Raw genomic sequence first — 19,846 nt, forward strand, 5'->3', positions numbered from 1 at the left:
TGACCTTGCTGGACATTCAAAATGTGAAATATGAGTAGGTATGATGATTTGAGTCATGCTTCTTCAGTAGTGGAATATAAAGACAACTAGCACTTGAATTGTTGAAAATAAATACTGTGTGTAAATACCGGAGTGATGTATGAATGTTAATTTAAAAAAAATCATAAACCAATTTGTTATACTGCATCCATGCGTATAGGCTGCAAGTACATTGAAATTAAGTTGTTTTGAATACCTATTTTAAACGTTCACATTCCACTAACACTGAACATAGATTGGATATGGGGCATAGTTGTGTTTTCAACATTTTGCTAGGTGGGTTTCTTGTGTTTGGTCCAGACTTTGTTCTTACCTGCAGGGAAAAGCACCATTGTAGGTATGGAATGGGACCGAGACCACCCTTTTTGAGCGATCCATGTGTTTTTTTATTGCGCTCCCGAGTGCGGATAGAGTGTTCACACCAGTCCCAACGAACTGACCTAGGGGGGAAATGCGCCAGAGTTTGGAAAACCCATTCCAAACCAATTTGGTGTGAAATACCCCTCGTTTTCTGGTTAGGTTATTCCACTGCAGTTGACACATAGGCATAGTCCCTACTGTAATTGGAAGTTCTATTCTTATACACAAATGCGATAATTTGGACATGTCTGAGCAGGGCATGTGGGAGATAGAATGTGAAATAGAATGAACTGAAAATGCTTTGTCAGACAGAAAAGGAGACCGACTAGGCCACTCCAAAGAGGATGTATGTGTCAGCTGACTGCACTTACCCTATTTCGAGGGTATGAGCAAGGAGCACTTCAGAGGGCAAGCAAACGTTGGATTTGAAGTGACTAGCTTACAAGTAGGCGACTTCTTACAGGCTTTTGTAGTGTACCTGCCAGTGTAGGGCATTCCTGGTGTATCTGCCAGTGTAGGGCATTCCTGGATAACAACGAGCCTACCTTTGACCTACTGCCTGACGTGCTGCTAATCGTTTAAACTGATCACAGCGCGATGGCTGTGCAACCAAATCCAGAAAACAACCGGTTTGTCACATGACTGTGTTCATCATGAGTTTGTTTCCGCGTCTGAATGAAAGAGAGAGAGAGGCGCATATCTGAACTGTTGCGTTCCGCAAAAAGCGCCGCCGAGCCAAGGTGATATTCCGGGCAAGGAAACCCGCACATTACCATCGCTCGGACACGCTGCGGCAAGAACATGCTCACACGGATGAAATCAGCTGTGGCCAATTTTATGGGAGGTATGATGACTGGCAGTTCAAACGTTGACCATTTCGGTGGCTCCGATTTACCGCTGAAATATCCGTACACAAGACCGGAGTTTCTGGGACTGTCACCGGATGAAATCGAGTGCTCGGCGGATCATATTTCTCGGCCGATCCTCATTCTGAAAGAGACGAAGAGGCTGCCATGGGCCACTGGTTATGCAGAGTAAGTATGCGTCCATCTTTAAGTCGTAGCAAGCTATAGTATCAGCAGCGTTTAAAGCGGTAGGTTTAGCACGCTCCCTGGACCAGAGTCAGAAGCATAAACAATCATTATTGTGCGCCATTTATTTCCATGTGAATAGGCTATTCCAGGGATGGGCAACTCTCGTCCTCGGGGGCCCTGATTGTTGTCACACTTTTGCCTCAACTAATCATCATTTAGAACGTAATTACTTTTAATCAGCTGTTTTCTAGGGATGGGGGAAAAGGTGACAGCTCCCCGGCCCCCGAGGACTGAAGTAGCCCATCCCTGGGCTATACGGTCTGTCAGCATAGCCTCTGGTAATTCAATTCAATTCAAGGGGGTTGATTGGAATGGGAAACATATGTTAACATTGCCAAAGCAAGTGAAGTAGATAATATACAAAAGTGAAATAAACAATACAAATGAACAGTAAATATATATCTCACTAGTGGGTGCAAAAGTTGCCCCTTGATGTATGAAACGCAAACAGAGATGAACACTGGTTTCCATTTAGGCTACTAAATGACATTTGCATGGACATGTTGTTGTGACACAACAACAACAACAACAACAACAACAACAGAAAGATGCTTTAGTATCCTATTGCTATAGCATTTACCCATACCATACTTGCTGTCTGCTACACCACCTAGCCCTACAATATACCGTTGCATGCCATTGTGCATCATGGCTAAAATATTATGATAGATATAGTGCAACTAGTTGTCGTTTCAGTACCATGAGTTAGGCCTACATGTGAGCTATAATGGCATTCAGTAGTTGCTTTGCCATGCTATACATCGTTGTGTCTGTCAGGGGATGATGGATTATCACTTCCCTTTACAGTTTCATTATTTATGCATGCCCCATTTCGAGTGCACAGGCAGATTCTATCATGGTGTTGTGGATAGTTAGAGGACATGGGTTTATAAACACTTTTCTTTGCGCACATTGTTAAACCACACTGTAAAAGCAACAGTTACTGCTGCAGGTTGCCTTATGAAAAAGCGAACTTGTTCAGTGCTTCAATGAAGAGAGTAGTCTGTGCTGCTATATACATTTTAAAAAATAAAACAAATCCTGAAATGTTTTTTTGCTATTTCAGATGCCAATGAAAGGCTAATTGTGTGGAGGAGAAGGCATGGAGAATAACTTGAAACGCACGTTATACGCATGTCATTCTTCTGAAGCAGTTCTATTTTACGTTGATTGGTGAAGGACACTGCATTTTCAGACCCACCTAAATGAGACATGTGTTCACAGAGACACAGGTGTGGATTGTGCCAAGATGGGAAGTGGAAAAATGACTTTGAAGTCTGTTCTGTTCCCTGTCAGCCATGAAATACTTGTTTATTTTCCTCAAGCTTAATCTGTCCATCGATCCTCCTGAGTTTTCAGTTTCTTAGTCATTTCTCAGCTCTGGTAGAATGACATATCACATTGTGATAATAGGATACATTTAGCAATTTGCAATACAAGTATACAATGTGCAGGAAGAAGCGCTCTCGCTCTGCGTCTGTTGTTACAACTTTAACTCCCGTGTCCTGACGATGAACCCAATTTAGATGTGCAAATGCTTCTCCATCTCAAGTTGGATACTGGCACAAATCCACCTCAATGAGCATAACATTTTCTCCCAGTGCAGCAAAGTACAAGATACTGCCTAACATTTTACATTTGAGTCATTTAGCAGACACTCTTAACCCTAATTGCTATGAAGAAGTGCCTTGCTCGAGGGCACACCGACAGATTTGTCACCTCGTCGGCTCGGGGATTCGAACCAGTGACCTTTCGGCTCTGCCGCACAGTGGTGATGTTGAAGATGGTCATGGTTTGAACTTCAAAGTAGAAAAAGGTTTTGTATTGGGGCTGCTGTGTTCCTCCTAAACAAACACTAAAACACCTTCCAGTCTGCATCCCTTGACTGTTGAATGTTAACGGTGATATATCTGTGCATTCCCTCAGGCTTCCATCACAAGAATGAAAAAAAGGACTAGCAGCCTATATTTGGACAACCATTCAGCACCTACTCAGCATGCATGCATGCAGCACAGCACTAGACTGAAAATAAAAGCAATCTAGTCCGTGTGAGGCTATGGCTGACATGTTTCTCCCAGCTGTCTGTGTAGGGATGGCACTGCTGTGGATTTGTCAACAGCTGGTTGACCAGCAGGCTCTGTTGTTGGGGTGAGATCTGTCCCCTCCCTCCCCTCTCAGCCAGCAGCCAGGCCCATATTAAGATGATGTGATCTCCACCGAGAACAGTGTCCCGTGCCAAGGAATCGCCCTCTTAACTGTGATATAACATAGTCAGAGGCTGCGTTATAAGAGCTGGACTCGAGCTGTTGTATTTCACAGATTGGCGATGGGTGGCGGAAGAATAGACGTGGCACTACAACAATCCTCCCCTGACCTGGCCGCTTTGCACACTTTCTCCCGGTCTGCTCTCCGGCCCTGTGAGCGCCAACATTTCAGAAGGGCAGAGAGTCCTGCTCTCTCTATGTCCCCACCTCTCTTTCTCTTACTCATGCTCCCCTCTGTAGGCCTACGAGACTACATGAAGTCTACCCGCCCCCTTTTTATACGACTGTCTATCTGTCGCCATGGCTCTCTCTGCCCCTCCCCCTTCATGTCCTGCAGCTACATAGTACTCATGAACTGAGTGGAAGAGGATCAATACATCAGTCAATGTGTGTCTGTAGAATGAATACTGCTAATGTGATGACTGGAGGGTGGCAGACAGGCTTATCTAAGTGAATGTCACAGAGAAGTACACACTGGGACAGTGGGCAATCACATGATGTAGTAGCACGTGTTTTGTCTTTTTATCTTGTAAGGGTGCCAGTAACAGGGTAACTTAGATGGCCACAAGGAAATTAGTGGTTTCAGTTCATATTGTCGACCACACACAGGAACTGGATCAGTGTCATATGTTCTCTTCTCCTAATATGATGATTTGAATGTGATCACTCGCTTACGTGGGGTTAGAATGATTAATCAATTGTGCCTTTTTGTCATAAATAGATCCTGACAACGTAATCCGAATGTAAGAGATGGAAGTTGACAACAAAAACAATGGAAAGGCCATGGAAACGCGTGTGGGAAAGATCCCGAATCGCCTCATTGCCCCCAGCAAAATGTGCTTACGTTTAGGCTTTTGTTTGTGTATTACACACTATGTTGAGGCGGAAACAGGGAGTGTAATGCTTTTATGGATGTCAATCCCAGTTCATGTCATCATCACCAATCCACTGCATTACAGTTAAATTACTTCTACCACCACCGTTTTCTCTATGCTACCAGCTTATATGAACGGGAGTTAGCAGTTGTTTCTTCTAAACCTGAAAAGGGATCACTTCTAAATCAGAGATGCAAAACTTCAGTCCTCAGGGGCCTGATTGCTGTCACACTTTTGCCTTAGCTAACACACCTGACTCGAATAATCAACCAATCATGTTCTTCAGTTTAGAATGCAATTAGTTTAATCAGCTGTGTTTGCTAGGGATGTTGAAAAATTGACACCCCCAGCCCCCGAGGACTGGCGTGTTCAAAATCCATGTTCTAAATCTTATACATTGAAAAACAACCAAATGTATCAAAATCTGACTTTATTGATTAGATTGTGGACCTGTTACAATGCATCAATCATGATGGATTTGACAAATATCCACTTTGTTAGATCAGATTTGTTGAATGTGCACCAATCCAGCATATGCTTGAGCGGTATACCGTGTATACCGGGGTATTTGGAAATGGCCACGGGATGGTTTTTCAATACTAACTATTTCTTTGAAGTTTTTCAATAAATGTTCATATTTGTAGAGAGCAGGTGAGTATTGACGTTTTTATATTGAAAGTAAACATTTTTATGACATTTTTATTTATATAGAGTGATCAGAGGCGTGGCAACCACAGTTTTTTACATCACAGAAAATATATTAGTGCAACACATTCGGCAGAAATTAACTTCATTTTCATCAGATGACAACTGAAGTGCAACGCTATTTAGCTGGCAGCCACAAGTAAATGAGCTTACAATGAACAGCAAGGTATTTGTTGCAAAAACGATGCATGGCAATCATTAGGAACACCTTCTTAATGTTGACTCCAATGCTTCCCACAGTACTGTCAAGTTGGCTGTATGTCCATTGGGTGGTGGCACATTCTTGATACACACAGGAAACTGTTGAGTGTGAAAACCCCAGAAAGGTTGCAGTTCTTGGCACAAACTGCCTGGTACCTACTACCATACGCTGTTCAAAGGAAATTCAATATTTTGTCTTGCCCATTCACCCTCTGAATGGCACACATACACAATCCATGTCTCAATTGTCTCGAGGCTTAAAAATCCTTATTTTCCTTCGTCTCCTCCCCTTCATCTACACTGTTTTGAAGTAGATTTTAACAAGTGACATCAATAATGGATCATAGCTTTTTCCTGAATTCACCTGGCCAGTCTGTCATGGAAAGGGCAGGTGTTTATCTTTCATTTAGAATCTGTAGAAACTCTAAGAATAGAAAGGTCTTTTGTGAAACCGCACAGTGTAAAAATATATGGCAGCTAGAAATGGATGGTCTTCAGAGACTGGTGGGAGGGGTTAAGGGTAGCTCAAGGCTGGGACTAAAAACAAACAAAAGATAACTAATGTAAAATATACTGTCCGTGAAATGTATGTAGTATGTATAAGCTGGAAGAGGAAAGCGGGATACCTGGTCAGTTATACAACGGAATGCCTTTCGCATTTCACCCAACCCCTCTAGTTTACTCCAATTAGGGGAGGGGTTTTAGTTTTAGGGGAAAATAATAGAGAAGGAGAATATTTAAATGGGGGATTGGAAATGAGGCGGATGATTAAATAGATTGTGGCTTCTTATCAATCTGCAATATTTTTTTATTTTTAAATATATTCATGTATAATATATATAAATTAAGAGCAGGTGTTCTTAATGTTTTGTATACACAGGGTGTTTCTAATGTTTATCATATAATTAATCCAGCTACATTTCCTAAGGTTTTAACGCGGCCCATACATTTAACTTGCTAGTTATTCATTCAGCCACTTACTCCGATAAGGAGACAAGGCATCATATAGAGGTATCTTTCTGCCATCAAGTCAAAGCCCTTTGGATGAGTTATCTGTGCAGCTGCCACTGCTATCGTCATTTCCTTGTTTCTTTTCTCTTCTCTGATCTCCTACCCCCTCTTCTCCGAAGCTGCGGCTCCAGACTCCACTCAGACACAGCATGTACACATGCTGCTTCAGAGCTAGTACTGTTCTTCCTTAAGACAAGCATGCTTCAACTTTGTTCATTTGCAGAATGTCTCTCATTCACATTTGATTGTAAATGTCCAAAGTCACCAAAAATGACTTTCGGTAGCTCCTACCAATATGTCTAACTTCATGAATTTGTTTTTATTTTAATTTTCACTCTTTAGCTTGCAGCCTCCATATAAATTCTCTATTACTTCTGCTAATTTTCTGAGTTTCATGCAACAGACACCCAATAGGCTTTTGATTTTTTGGGGGGAGCCCCCTTGTGTACTAAACTGGTAATACTGTAAATCAAGGGATGAGAGAAGGACGGTATGAAAATCTGGATTCCACCCAACCCTTATCTGGCATCCTCCTTCTATCACCCACGGTCTACTTTCCATTGACATCTTTACCGCGTCTATAACAGAGGACTAGTAAGATATGTCTATTCTGATTAATGATCCATGTCTGCTTGTGAGGTGAGATTACTGGTGATGAGAGAATCATACTTCTCCTCAGATGCAAATTTCAGCGTGAGGGCTGGTGATATGCTCTTCTCTGCACTGTGTTGGCTGGCTTCTGACAATGACTGTGATTGCACAATAATCACACCCTTCACATGCACATTGGTTGTAGTATTCTACTGCCTAACTGTCACGGCCCGAGCATCACTGGCTACGTTCCCATATCCGCACTAGCGCACCATTTAGCAGTGTCTAATACATTGACTTGTTTCTAAGTGCTAGTGTGGACTGCGGATATTGGAACAGATCCACTGTCCCGTTATTAGGACCAAGCAAAAGGACACTGACGGTCCCAAATGCATTCGAATCTATTAAGGTCAGACAGAGCAAGTGAGGCCCAAATGTAGAGGAAGTGGAACGAGGTAACAAACCAAATGCAACAATCGCATGCCAGGCAGTGTCTGAGAAAGGCCTGAAAAATTACCAAAGACTCCAGCCATGCCTCTAACCAACAATGCAGTTTAAAAAATATGAATAAGAAATAAAAGTAACAAAAGTAACAAGTAGTTTTAAAAAGCAGCAATAAAATAACAATAGCGAGACTATATACAGGCGGTACCGGTACAGAGCCAATGTGCGGGGGCACCGGCCAGTCGAGGTAATTAATGTAATATGTACATGTAGGTAGAGTTATTAAAGTGGCTATGCATAGATAACAGAATAGCAATGGTGTAAAAGAAGGCAGGGGGAGCAATGCAAATTGTCAGAGTAGCCATTTGATAAGGTGTTCAGGAGTGTCATGGCTTGGGGGTAGAAGCTGTTTAGAAGCATCTTGGACCTAGCCTTGGCGCTCCGGTACCACTTGCCGTGTAGTAGCAGAGATAACAGTCTATGACAAGGGTGGCTGGGGTCTTTGACAATTTCTAGGGCCTTCCTCTGACACCACCTGGTATAGAGGTCCTGGATGGCAGGAAGCTTGGCCCTGGTGATGTACCGGGCCGTACGCACTACCTCTGTAGAGCCTTGCGGTCGGAGGCCGAGCAGTTGCCATACCAGGCAGTGATGCAACCAGGATGCTCTCCATGGTGCAGCTGTAGAACCTTTTGAGAATCTGAGGACCCATGCCAAATTTTTTTCAGTCTCCTGAGGGGGAAAAGGTTTTGTCGTACCTTCTTCACGACTGTCTTGATGTGATTGGTGTGAAAGGACACGGATGGTTCCAAATGCAGGTAGCCTGGTGGTTAGAGCTTTGGGCCAGTAACCGAAAGGTTGCTGGATCGAATCCCCGAGCTGACAAGGTAAACATCTATCGTTCTGCCCCTGAACAAAGCAGTTAACCCACTCTTCCCCGGTAGGTTGTCATTGTATGTAAGAGTTTGTTCTTAACTGACTTGCCTAGTTAAATAAAACATTTGTTAGTTTGTTGGTGATGTGGACACCAAGGAACTTGAAGCTCTCAATCTGCTCCACTACAGCCCTGTCAATGAGAATGGGGGCGTACTCGGTACTCCTTTTCCTGTAGTCTACAATCGTCTCCTTTGTCTTGATCACGTCGAGGGAGAGGTTGATGTCCTGGTACCACATGGATAGGTCTCTGACCTCCTCCCTATAGGCTGTCTCATCGTTGTTGGTGATCACTGTTGTGTCATCGGCAAACTTAATGATGGTGTTGGATTCGTACCTGGCCATGCAGTCATGATTAAACAGGGAGTACAGGAGGGGACTGAGCACGCACCCCTGAGGGGCCCCTGTGTTGAGGATCAGCATGGCGGATGTGTTACCTTCCCTTACCACCTTGGGGTGGCCCATCAAGAAGTCCAGGATCGAGTTGCAGAGGGAGGTGTTTAGTCCCAGGGTCCTTAGCTATTGATGAGCTTTTGAGGGAACTATTGTGTTGAACGCTGAGCTATAGTCAATGAATAGCATTCTCACATAGGTGTTCCTTTTATCCAGGTGGGAAAGGGCAGTGTGGAGTGCAATAGAGATTGCATCATCTGTGGATTTGTTAGGGCGGTATGCAAATTGGAGTGGGTCTAGGGTTTCTGGGATAATGGTGTTGTGAGCCATGACCAGCCTTTCAAAGCAAGTGTTGGCTACAAATGTGAGTGCAATGGGTCGGTAGTCATTTAGGCAGGTTACCTTAGTGTTCGTGGGCACAGGCAGGTGGTCTGCTTAAAATATGTTGGTATTAGACTCGTACAGGGAGAGGTTGAAAATCTCAGTGACGACACTTGCCAGTTGGTCAGCGCATGCTTACAGTACACATCCTGGTAATCCGTCTGGCCTTGCGGCCTTGTGAATGTTGATCTGTTTAAAGGTCTTACTCACATCGACTGCGTAGAGCGTGATCACAAAATCCTCCGGAACAGCTGGTGCTCTCATGCATGTTTTAGTGTTATTTGCCTCAAAGTGAGCATAGAAGTTGTTTAGACAGTCTGGTAGGCTTGTGTCACTTGGCATCTCTCAGCTGTGCTTGCCTTTTGTAGGCTGTAATGGTTTTCAGACCCTTCCACATCCAACGAGCGTCAGAGCTGGTGTAGTACGACTATCTTAGTCCTGCGTTGATGCTTTGCCTGTGATGGTTCGTCAGAGGGCATAGCGGGATTTCTTAAAGCTTCCGGGTTAGAGTCCCTCTCCTTGAAAGCTGCAGCCTTTTAGCTCAGTGCTGATGTTGCCAGTAATCCATGGCATCTGGTTGGGATATGTACGTATTGTCACTGTGGGGACGATGTCATCGATGCACTTATTGATGAAGCCAATGACTGATGTGGTGTACTCCTCAATGCCATCATAAGAATCCTGGAACTTATTCCATTCTGTGCTAGCGAAACAGTCCTGAAGCTTAGCATCTGCTTCATCTGACTACTTTTTTTATTGCCCGAGTCACTGGTGCTTCCTGCTTTAATTTTTGCTTGTAAGCAGGTATCATGAGGATAGAATTGTGTTCAGATTTGCCAAATGGAAGGCGAGGGAGAGTTTTGTACGTGTCTCTGTGTGTGGAGTAAAGGTGGTCGAGAGCTTTTTTTCCCAATGGTTGCACATTTTAACATGCTGATAGAAATTTGGTAAAACAGATTTAAGTTTCCCTGCATTAAAGTCCCCGGCCACTACGAGCGCCACCTCTGGATGATCGGTCAGCATCGGTCTGTGGTGGTATGTAGACAGCTACTAAAAATGCAGATGACTCTCTAGGTAGATAGACTATCTCATGATAAGCTGTAGAACACACTAACTCAGGCGAGCAAAACCTTGAGACTTCCTTAGATATCATGCACCAGCTGTTGTTTACATATGCATTGTCCACCACCCCTTGGCTTACCAGACTCCGCAGTTCTATCCTGCCGATACATTGTATAACCAGCCAGCTTATTCTATGTTGATAATGTCGTCGTTCAGCCACGACTCCTTTTGGTAGATTAATCTTCCTTGTAGGTTGTCGATTTTATTTCCCAATGATTACACGTTAGCTAGTAGAATGGAAGGAGGGGGATTCATTAGATCGCCTACGAATTCTCAGAAGGCTGCCCGACCTCGTTTTTTATCTTCTTCTCTTCGTCTTGAAGCAAATGACGGGGATTTGGGCCTGTTCGCGGGAAAGGAGTATGTCGTTCACGTCAGGCTCGTCAGACTCGTTAAAGGAAAAAAAAAAGCTTCTGCCAGTTCGTGGTGAGTAATCGCTGTCCAGAAGTTATTTTCGGTCATAAGAGATGGTAGCAGCAACCTAATGTATAAAATAAGTTACAAACAACACACAAAAAAAGCGAACATAAAAACACAATCGGTTAGGAGCTCGTAAAACGTCAGCCATCTTCTCCGGCGCCACCTAACAAGAGGCTGTTCTCCATGCTCCCGTCCGGCAGGCGGTACCGGTGCATACAGGCCAAGGCTCAGACCAACAGACACCTAAATAGTTTGTTTCCCCTGGCCATAAGGCTGTTAAATGGCTAACAACTATTGCTCTCCCTCTCCTACAATCTATCCACACTGACTGACTCTACCATACCCATCTACAGGTCTCTACCCACTCAGACACAACCTACACTGCTGCTAAAATGAATATTGGTTAGATGTATTACTACCATTACGCTGCTGTCCAATGATTATTGATTGCCATTACCATTCATTATTAACTATTTATCCTGCTACTGGTCACTATTAAGCCTGTTTACATGTACACTACTTGTCAAAAGGTTTTATGACACCTACTCATTCAAGCATTTTTTTTTTCTTTCTTTATTTGTACTATTTTCTACATTGTAGAATAATAGTGAAGACATCAAAACTATGAAATAACACACATGGAATCATGTAGTAACCAAAATGTGTTTAACAAATCAAAATATATGGTGTGGTTGTGCTTTGCTGGTGACACTGTCTGTGATTTTATTTAGGATTCAAGGCACACTTAACCAGAATAACTACCACAGCATTCTGCAGCGATACGCCATCCCATCTGGTTTGGACTTAGTCCTACTATCATTTGTTTTTCAACAGGACAATGACCCAACACACCTCCAGGCTGTGTAAGGTCTGTTTGACCAAGAAGGAGAGTGATGGAGTGCTGCATCAGATGACCTGGCCTCCACAATCCCTCGACCTCAACCCAATTGAGATGGTTTGGGATGAGTTGGACCGCAGAGTGAAGGGAAAACAACCAACAAGTGCTCAGCATATGTGGGAACTCCTTCAAGACTGTTGGAAAAGCATTCCAGGTGAAGCTGGTTGAGAGAATGCCAAGTGTGCAAAGCTGTCATCAAGGCAAAGAATGGCAAGAATCTAACTTTTTTTTGCTTACTACATGATTCCATATGTGTTATTTAATAGTTTTGATGTCTTCACTATTATTCTACAATGTAGAAAATACTAAAAAATAAAGAAAAACGCTTGTTTAAATAGGTGTTCTAAAACTTTGGACCGGTAGTGTATATATTATAATTTACTATATTACCATGAATATTTATATTTTCTTGTTACCAGTCTCTTTTCAGCCCTGTTTATTTGTATATCCTACTGCCAGTTTATTTGTATTGTTATGTATAAACCCACCTCAACCTCTCCAGTACCCCTGCACATTGCATAAAGAACTGGCACTGACCTGTTTATATACTTGCATTCTCATGTTTCTTTAATCTTATTTTTATTATTATTATCTTTGCATTGTTGGGGAAAGAGCTCTTAAAGTAAAAATGTCACTACTGTTTTACACCTGTTGTATCCTGTGCACGTGGCGAATAAACTTGAAACTCTTCATCTCTTAGGCCAGTGCATGGTTGCCCATTCCGCTCAGATCAGAGATTAAAGACTTCTGAACACTCAAGTGTAACAGTTGTTGTGGTCGGGGTTCCGACTCAGGCTCAGACAGTCTGGGTTCAAACACAAAGGTATCATTCATTACCGTATCTTCTCTATTCCTTTATGGGAAACTCTGCTGAGGTGGATGTCAGTGCAATGTCAAACATGTCTGTCTGACAATAGGACAGTTTCTGGTTAATCTGATTTTCAGACTAACGAAAGGTTAGGCCTGTTATTGCAAGTATCAGACCAGTGTCACTTTGATGAAGGTGTTGGTTGAGTTTCAATGTGAAACAGGTGTATGGTAATTTAGCAAACACTTAAACCCTACATTGTATATGGCCCATACAACAATTAAACCATTGAGTCAAGCTCTGCTCACCAACTTAGCTATTCTAACCTAGTATCATGGGCTCTAACAACCTGGTAACGTGCCCAGTATGGTTTAAAATGGCACTGAAATAAAGGAATTGGATAGCTAGGATATTTGTTTCAGAGGTAGGGGTTAATATTTTAAGCCTAGTCTCTTGCTCCTATACTGTTTGGTGCTCTTCACTTTTTAAAATTGGTAGCGCACCAGTGCTTACCAATGAAAACGGTTAATTGGAGCACTATCACTTTACTACAGGTACAGTGGAGCAAAAAAAGTATTTAGTCAGCCACCAATTGTGCAAGTTCTCCCACTTAAAAAGATGAGAGTAATTTTCATCATAGGTACACTTCAACTATGACAGACAAAATGAGGGAAAAAAATCCAGAAAACCACATTGTAGGATTTTTTATTAATTAATTTGCAAATTATGGTGGAAAATAAGTATTTGGTCAATAAAAAAGTTTCTCAATACTTTGTTATATACCCTTTGTTGGCAATGAAAGAGGTCAAACGTTTTCTGTAAGTCTTCACAAGGTTTTCACACACTGTTGCTGGTATTTTGGCCCATTCCTCCATGCAGATCTCCTCTAGAGCAGTGACGTTTTGGGGTTGTTGCTGGGCAACACAGACTTTCAACTCCCTCCAAAGATTTTCTATGGGGTTGAGATCTGGAGACTGGCTAGGCCACTCCAGGACCTTGAAATGCTTCTTACGAAGCCACTCCTTCGTTGCCCGGGCGGTGTGTTTGGGATCATTGTCATGCTGAAAGACCCAGCCACGTTTCACCTTGCTGAAGGAAGGAGGTTTTCAATCAAAATCTCACGATACATGGCCCCATTCATTCTTTCCTTTACACGGATCAGTCGTCCTGGTCCCTTTGCAGAAAAACAGCCCCAAAGCAGGATGTTTCCACCCCCATGCTTCACAGTAGGTATAGTGTTCTTTGGATGCAACTCAGCATTCTTTGTCCTCCAAACACGACGAGTTGAGTTTTTACCAAAAAGTTATATTTTGGTTTCATCTGATCATATGACATTCTCCCAATATTCTTCTTGATCATCCAAATGCTCTCTAGCAAACTTCAGACGGGCCTGGACATGTACTGTCTTAAGCAGGGGGACACGTCTGGCACTGCAGGATTTGAGTCCCTGGCGGCATAGTGGTGTTACTGATGGTAGGCTTTGTTACTTTGGTCCCAGCTCTCTGCAGGTCATTCACTAGGTCCCCCCGTGTGGTTCTGGGATTTTTGCTCACCGTTCTTGTGATCATTTTGACCCCACGGGGTGAGATCTTGCGTGGAGCCCCAGATCGAGGGAGATTATCAGTGGTCTTGTATGTCTTCCATTTCCTAATAATTGCTCCCACAGTTGATTTCTTCAAACCAAGCTGCTTACCTATTGCAAATTCAGTCTTCCCAGCCTGGTGCAGGTCTACAATTTTGTTTCTGGTGTCCTTTGACAGCTCTTTGGTCTTGGCCATAGTGGAGTTTGGAGTGTGACTGTTTGAGGTTGTGGACAGGTGTATTTTATACTGATAACAAGTTCAAACAGGTGCCATTAATACAGGTAACGAGTGGAAGACAGAGGAGCCTCTTAAAGAAGAAGTTACAGGTCTGTGAGAGCCAGAAACCTTACTTATTTTCCACCATAATTTGCAAATAAATTCATTAAAAATCCTACAATGTGATTTTCTGGATTTCTTTTTTTCTTCTAATTTGTCTGTCATAGTTGAAGTGTACCTATGATGAAAATTACAGTGGGAGAACTTGCACAATTGGTGGCTGACTAAATACTTTTTTGCCCCACTGTAAATCTATGGTAAGTCTATGATTTGAGTCTATAGGGTCCTGGGAGACTACCCATTTTGTAAAAGCCTTACAAGGAGATCAATTATCAGTGATCTGACTGTGTGAATTTCAGCTTCTCTTCCTGCCAATGTCCTGTTCTCGCCAATGTGTCTGTACTCTGCTGGAGACTAGAGAGTGGAACCCTGCTTTGTCTCTCCTATCAGTCAGTTCATTATAACAAACCCTCAAGTACAGATTATGTAACAACTAATGTACATACCCTGGCATGAATGTTTTCATTGCCATTTGCAATGGAAGCCGAGGCTAGTGCATGTGAAAAATAAATGTTCGTATTTTGTGACACTGGAGTCTAGACTGGACAAAAGCAGACAGATCGGGGGAGAAGTGCCTTGGTCAAGGAGGTGACCAAGATACCAATGGTCACTCTGAGAGCGAGCTCCAGAGTTGCTCTGTGAGATGGGAGAACCTTCCACAAGGACAACCGTCTCTGCAGCACTCCACCAATCAGGCCTTTATGATAGAGTGGCATGGCGGAAGCCACTCCTCAGTAAAAGGCACATGACTGCATGCTTGGAGTTTTGAAAAAATGGCACCTAAAGACTCTCAAACCATGAGAAACATGATTCTCTGATCTGATGAAACCAAGATTGAACTCTGGCCTGAATGCCAAGCCTCACGTCTGGAGGAAAACTGGCACCATGCCTACAGTGAAGTATGGTGGTGGCAGCATCATGCTGTGGGGATGTTTTTCAGCGGCAGGGACTGAGTAGTCAGGATTGCGGGAAAGATGAACAGAGAAAAGTACAGAGAGATCATTGCTGAAAACCTGCTCCAGAGCGCTCAGGTCCACAGACTGGGTTGAAGGTTCACCTTCCAACAGGACAACGATCCTATGCACACAGCCGTGACAATGCAGGAGTGGCTTCGGGGCAAGTCTCTAAATGTTCTTGAGTGGCTCAGCCAGAGCACGGACTTGAACTCATTTGAACATCTCTGGAGAGACCTGAACATAGCTATGCAGACCTGACAGAGCTTGAGGATCTGTAGAGAAGAATGGGAGAAACTGTCCAAATACAGGTGTGCAAAAGCGGCGTCATACCCAAGAAGACTTGACCTGTAATCTCTGCCAAGGTTCTTCAACAAAGTACTGAGTAAAGGTTCTGAATACTTATATAAATGTGATATTTCAGTTTTTAAACCTGTTTTTGCTTTATTATTATGGGGTATTGTGTGTAGGTTGATGAGGAAAAACAAGCACTTTAATCCATTTTAGAATAAGGCCGTAAAGTAACAATGTGGAAAAAGTCGAGGGGTCTGAATACTTTCCGTATGCACTGTATATGTTATGGCAGCGTTTCTCAAACACGAGGGGTGCATGTTTAGTTTTTTACCATATCAATACACAGCTGATTCAAATAATCGAGGCTTAATGATGAGTTTGGGACATTTTGTAGTAGGGTGTCACAAACCACACATTGTTACATTGAAATCTGCTATACCTTTCCCACAGTGTGTCTGGTTCTGCTCCTCACATTCTTGTGCTCTTCTCTCCCTCTACAGGGTGATCAATGCTGGGAAGAGCCTTCTGAATGAGGACCAGGCATGCTGTGAGGTGGTGGTGGTGAGGACGAGACCCAGTGCTGGGGGAAACTCCACCCCCAACATGACCCCCACCACACGGAGGAGGTCCTCCCTGCCCAATGGAGAGGGACTGGGGCTCAGGGAGGATGCTGTGAGTACCCCCCCCCCCCCCCCCCCCCCCTCATTCTGTCACATCAGGACCTGTCGACTCTTCTCTTCCCTCACATCAGTCATAGTCTGTTCCCCAGCACGGCCTATAAGCCTGGTAAACGAGTGTCAGGCTACAGTACTTAGTAGGCTACAGTACTGCCTTTCAGCTACTTTAGTAGTCACCAACCTAACACTTATTCCCCAGCCTCACATTCGTCCCAGGGTTCTATTTTCGTCTGGCGTTATGGCGGCGCCAGAGTCAAATGCACTTTAGTTTGCAATTTTGTCATGTAAAAACTGTCTCACTGGCATTTTCCAAGCCCTAATGCTAGGTTTGGCAATTTACCTGTCTAACATCAGCAGGCTTGCGCTCAGATGAGAGGGGTGGAAATATTTGAGGTGTATCCTTAAAAACATGATCCAAAAATCTAATTTTAGGCTGTGCTGGAAAGGATATTTAAGACCAACCAAAAGCTGGTTTTAGCGGTAAAACAGTTGGTTATGACAGTCTATCCAGCTGTGACGCACACTGCCCATATGCGCATGGAACAAGATCTGATTTGGTGCCTGTATACATCGTATTTGGAAACATAAAACACTTTTCCCCCCTACTTTTTTACAATTTTCATTTGATTAAAAACTAAGCGTAGCCTCTCCTCTCAATGAAGGCTGTTTTATTTTTTGTCCTGCCCAATGTAATCAAGTAGGCTAGTCAAGACTGTTGATAAAGTGTTTGGCTCGTGAGATGACTTGAAAATAAATCTTAATCACCAAATCTTTATGAAAATATCAATTTTTAGAGGAGCAAAACAGTGAGCTGACCTTCCCCTTTAATCGATGTATTGTAGGCAGGCCTACATTATTTTAGCCATGCTTTGGATGTGCTTAAAACCCCCTCCATGATGTAGGCTACATGTGTCCAATGCCCATCACGAAGCGAGAGACGTGAATACTGGTGAACCTCATAACAATTTTTGGTTTTCCGTTTCACATTTTTAAAACCCAAGCCCTCCCGTAGTGTACCCTTACCCTAGGCCTTCTACAACGAAGGCTGGTTCAACAGCAGTGCGTCGTGTCTTTTTTTTAATGCTGGCGATTTTTACATCATTACATTTCACATGTATTTATTGTTTGCCTGTTTTTCATAGAATTTTATGAAACCCAAACTTACTAGAATGATTCACTGTCCTGGTTTTGTGGCGAGAATGTCCATGGCACGCATGTAATGCAACTTCTGAAGAAGTGTGAATGGTTCCAATATGTATATAAAACATGTATATTTAGGAGCAGTATAACGGTGAGTGGACTTTCTCCCTTTGTCTTTATATTGGTTCTTTGTCCAGCTACTGTGAAAGGTTTAGATGTGTGTAAAACCCTCCATAGTCTGCGTTGTTTTAATATGATATGCCCACAGGAAGTGATTATGGTGCCTGTAAGTTTATTTTGACCTATTTACCGCACACTCTTTTTTGGGGGGGGTGAATTTAATCTTGCTTATTGACCAACGTTTGGCATGTCCGTGCTCAGCCATAATGCAATTTACGGTAGGCCTTGCCCCTATATCAGTGTGAATGCTATGTATATATTTCCACACTGAAGCCATGCATTACTTACAATGTGGGTTGCAAACAGGTTCAAGTTAACATATTTAGCAAAGATTTGACTAAATGTTATTTTGTTTCTGTAAGCTGTTTTAACTAACTATAACGGACTAACATGGGAATTGGAGTTTGTTGAAAATATGAAATGTCCTTTATTCATGTCACCGAAAGAGAGAGGGGATTGCAGGATGTTTACATTCTGCAAATATATGTTATTGTCAGACATCAGGTATCCTATGGGAGGAGAAGAGACAGTCTGGTACAAGTCAACATGACAGCAGTGAGTTGGGGAGGAGTGAGGAATATGGGCATAGGTCAGGTTAGATGAAAATGACAAAGCAAAAACAGGTTTTTAGAAATGTTTATATATATATATATGTATATATATATATATAAAAAGACAACTGAAGCAACATTTTACATGAGTATTCAGACCCTTTACTCAGTACTTTGTAGAAGCACCTTTGGCAGCAATTGCAGCCTTAAGTCTTCTTGGGTATGACGCTACAAGCTTCTATTTTGGGAGTTTCTCCCATTCTTCTCTGCAGATCCTCTCAAGCTCTGTCAGGTTGAGTGGGGAGCGTTGCTGCACAGCTATTTTCAGGTCTCTTCAGAGATGTTTGATCAAGTCCTGGCTCTGGCTGGGCCACTCGAGGACATTCAGACTTACGCACTACCCTCTGTAGTGCCTTGCGGTCGGAGGCCGGGCAGTTACCATACCAGGCAGTGATGCAACCCGTCAGGATGCTCTTGATGGTGCAGCTGTAGAACCTTTTGAGGATCTGAGGACCCATGCCAAATATTTTCAGTCTCCTGAGGGGGGAATAGGATTTGTCGTGCCGTTAGGGTTGTTGTCCTGTTGGAAGGTGAACCTTTGCCCCAGTCTGAGATCCTGAGCGCTCTGGAGCAGGTTTTCATCAAGGATCTCTCTGTACTTTGCTCCGTTCATCTTTGCCTCGATCGTGACAGTCTTCCAGTCCCTGCCGCTGAAAAACATCCCCACGGCATGATTCTGCCAATACCATGCTTCACCATAGGAATGGTGCCAAGTTTCCTCCAGATGTGATGCTTGGCATTCAGGCCAAAGAGTTCAATCTTGGTTTCATCAGACAAGAGAATCTTGTTTCTTATGTCTTTAGGTGCCATTTGACAAACTCCAAGCGGGCTGTTCCTCGACACAATCCTGTCTCAGAGCTCTATGGACAATTTCTTCAACCTAATGGCTTGGGTTTTACTCTGACATGCACTGTCAACTGTGGGACCTTTTTATATACACAGGTGTGTGCCTTTACAAATCATGTCCAATCAATTGAATGTACCACAGATGGACTCTAATCAACCTGTAGAAACATCTCAAGGATGATCAATGGAAATCAAATCAAAATCAAATCAAATGTATTTATATAGCCCTTCGTACATCAGCTGATATCTCAAAGTGCTGCACAGAAACCCAGCCTAAAACCCCAAACAGCAAGCAATGCAGGTGTAGAAGCACCTAGGAAGAAACCTAGAGAGGAACCAGGCTATGTGGGGTGGCCAGTCCTCTTCTGGCTGTGCCGGGTGGAGATTATAACAGAACATGGCCAAAATGTTCATAAATGACCAGCATGGTCAAATAATAATAATCACAGGCAGAACAGTTGAAACTGGAGCAGCAGCACGGCCAGGTGGACTGGGGACAGCAAGGAGTCATCATGTCAGGTAGTCCTGAGGCATGGTCCTAGGGCTCAGTTCCTCCGAGAGAGAGAAAGAAAGAGAGAATTAGAGAGAGCATACTTAAATTCACACAGGACACTGGATAGGACAGGAGAAGTACTCCAGATATAACAGACTGACCCTAGCCCCCGACACACAAACTACTGCTGCATA

The 19,846-nt window shown here is 43.2% G+C and overlaps 1 protein-coding gene across 1 annotated transcript in view; it reads left to right on the plus strand.

Annotated features, from left to right (window-relative positions):
* The first annotated feature begins 855 nt into the window (after nucleotides 1-855).
* The window catches only part of LOC139370052 (protein phosphatase 1H-like), a 65,214-nt gene continuing 46,223 nt past the window's right edge, over nucleotides 856-19,846 (plus strand). Inside the window, exons 1-2 of the mRNA XM_071109364.1 lie at nucleotides 856-1,433; nucleotides 16,206-16,377. Of these exons, the coding sequence (XP_070965465.1) occupies nucleotides 1,201-1,433; nucleotides 16,206-16,377 (405 nt within the window). The 5' untranslated portion in view covers nucleotides 856-1,200. The remainder of the gene's footprint in view (nucleotides 1,434-16,205; nucleotides 16,378-19,846) is intronic.

The sequence above is a fragment of the Oncorhynchus clarkii genome, chromosome 2, assembly GCF_045791955.1.
Source record: "Oncorhynchus clarkii lewisi isolate Uvic-CL-2024 chromosome 2, UVic_Ocla_1.0, whole genome shotgun sequence".
NCBI classification, from domain to species: Eukaryota; Metazoa; Chordata; class Actinopteri; order Salmoniformes; family Salmonidae; genus Oncorhynchus; species Oncorhynchus clarkii.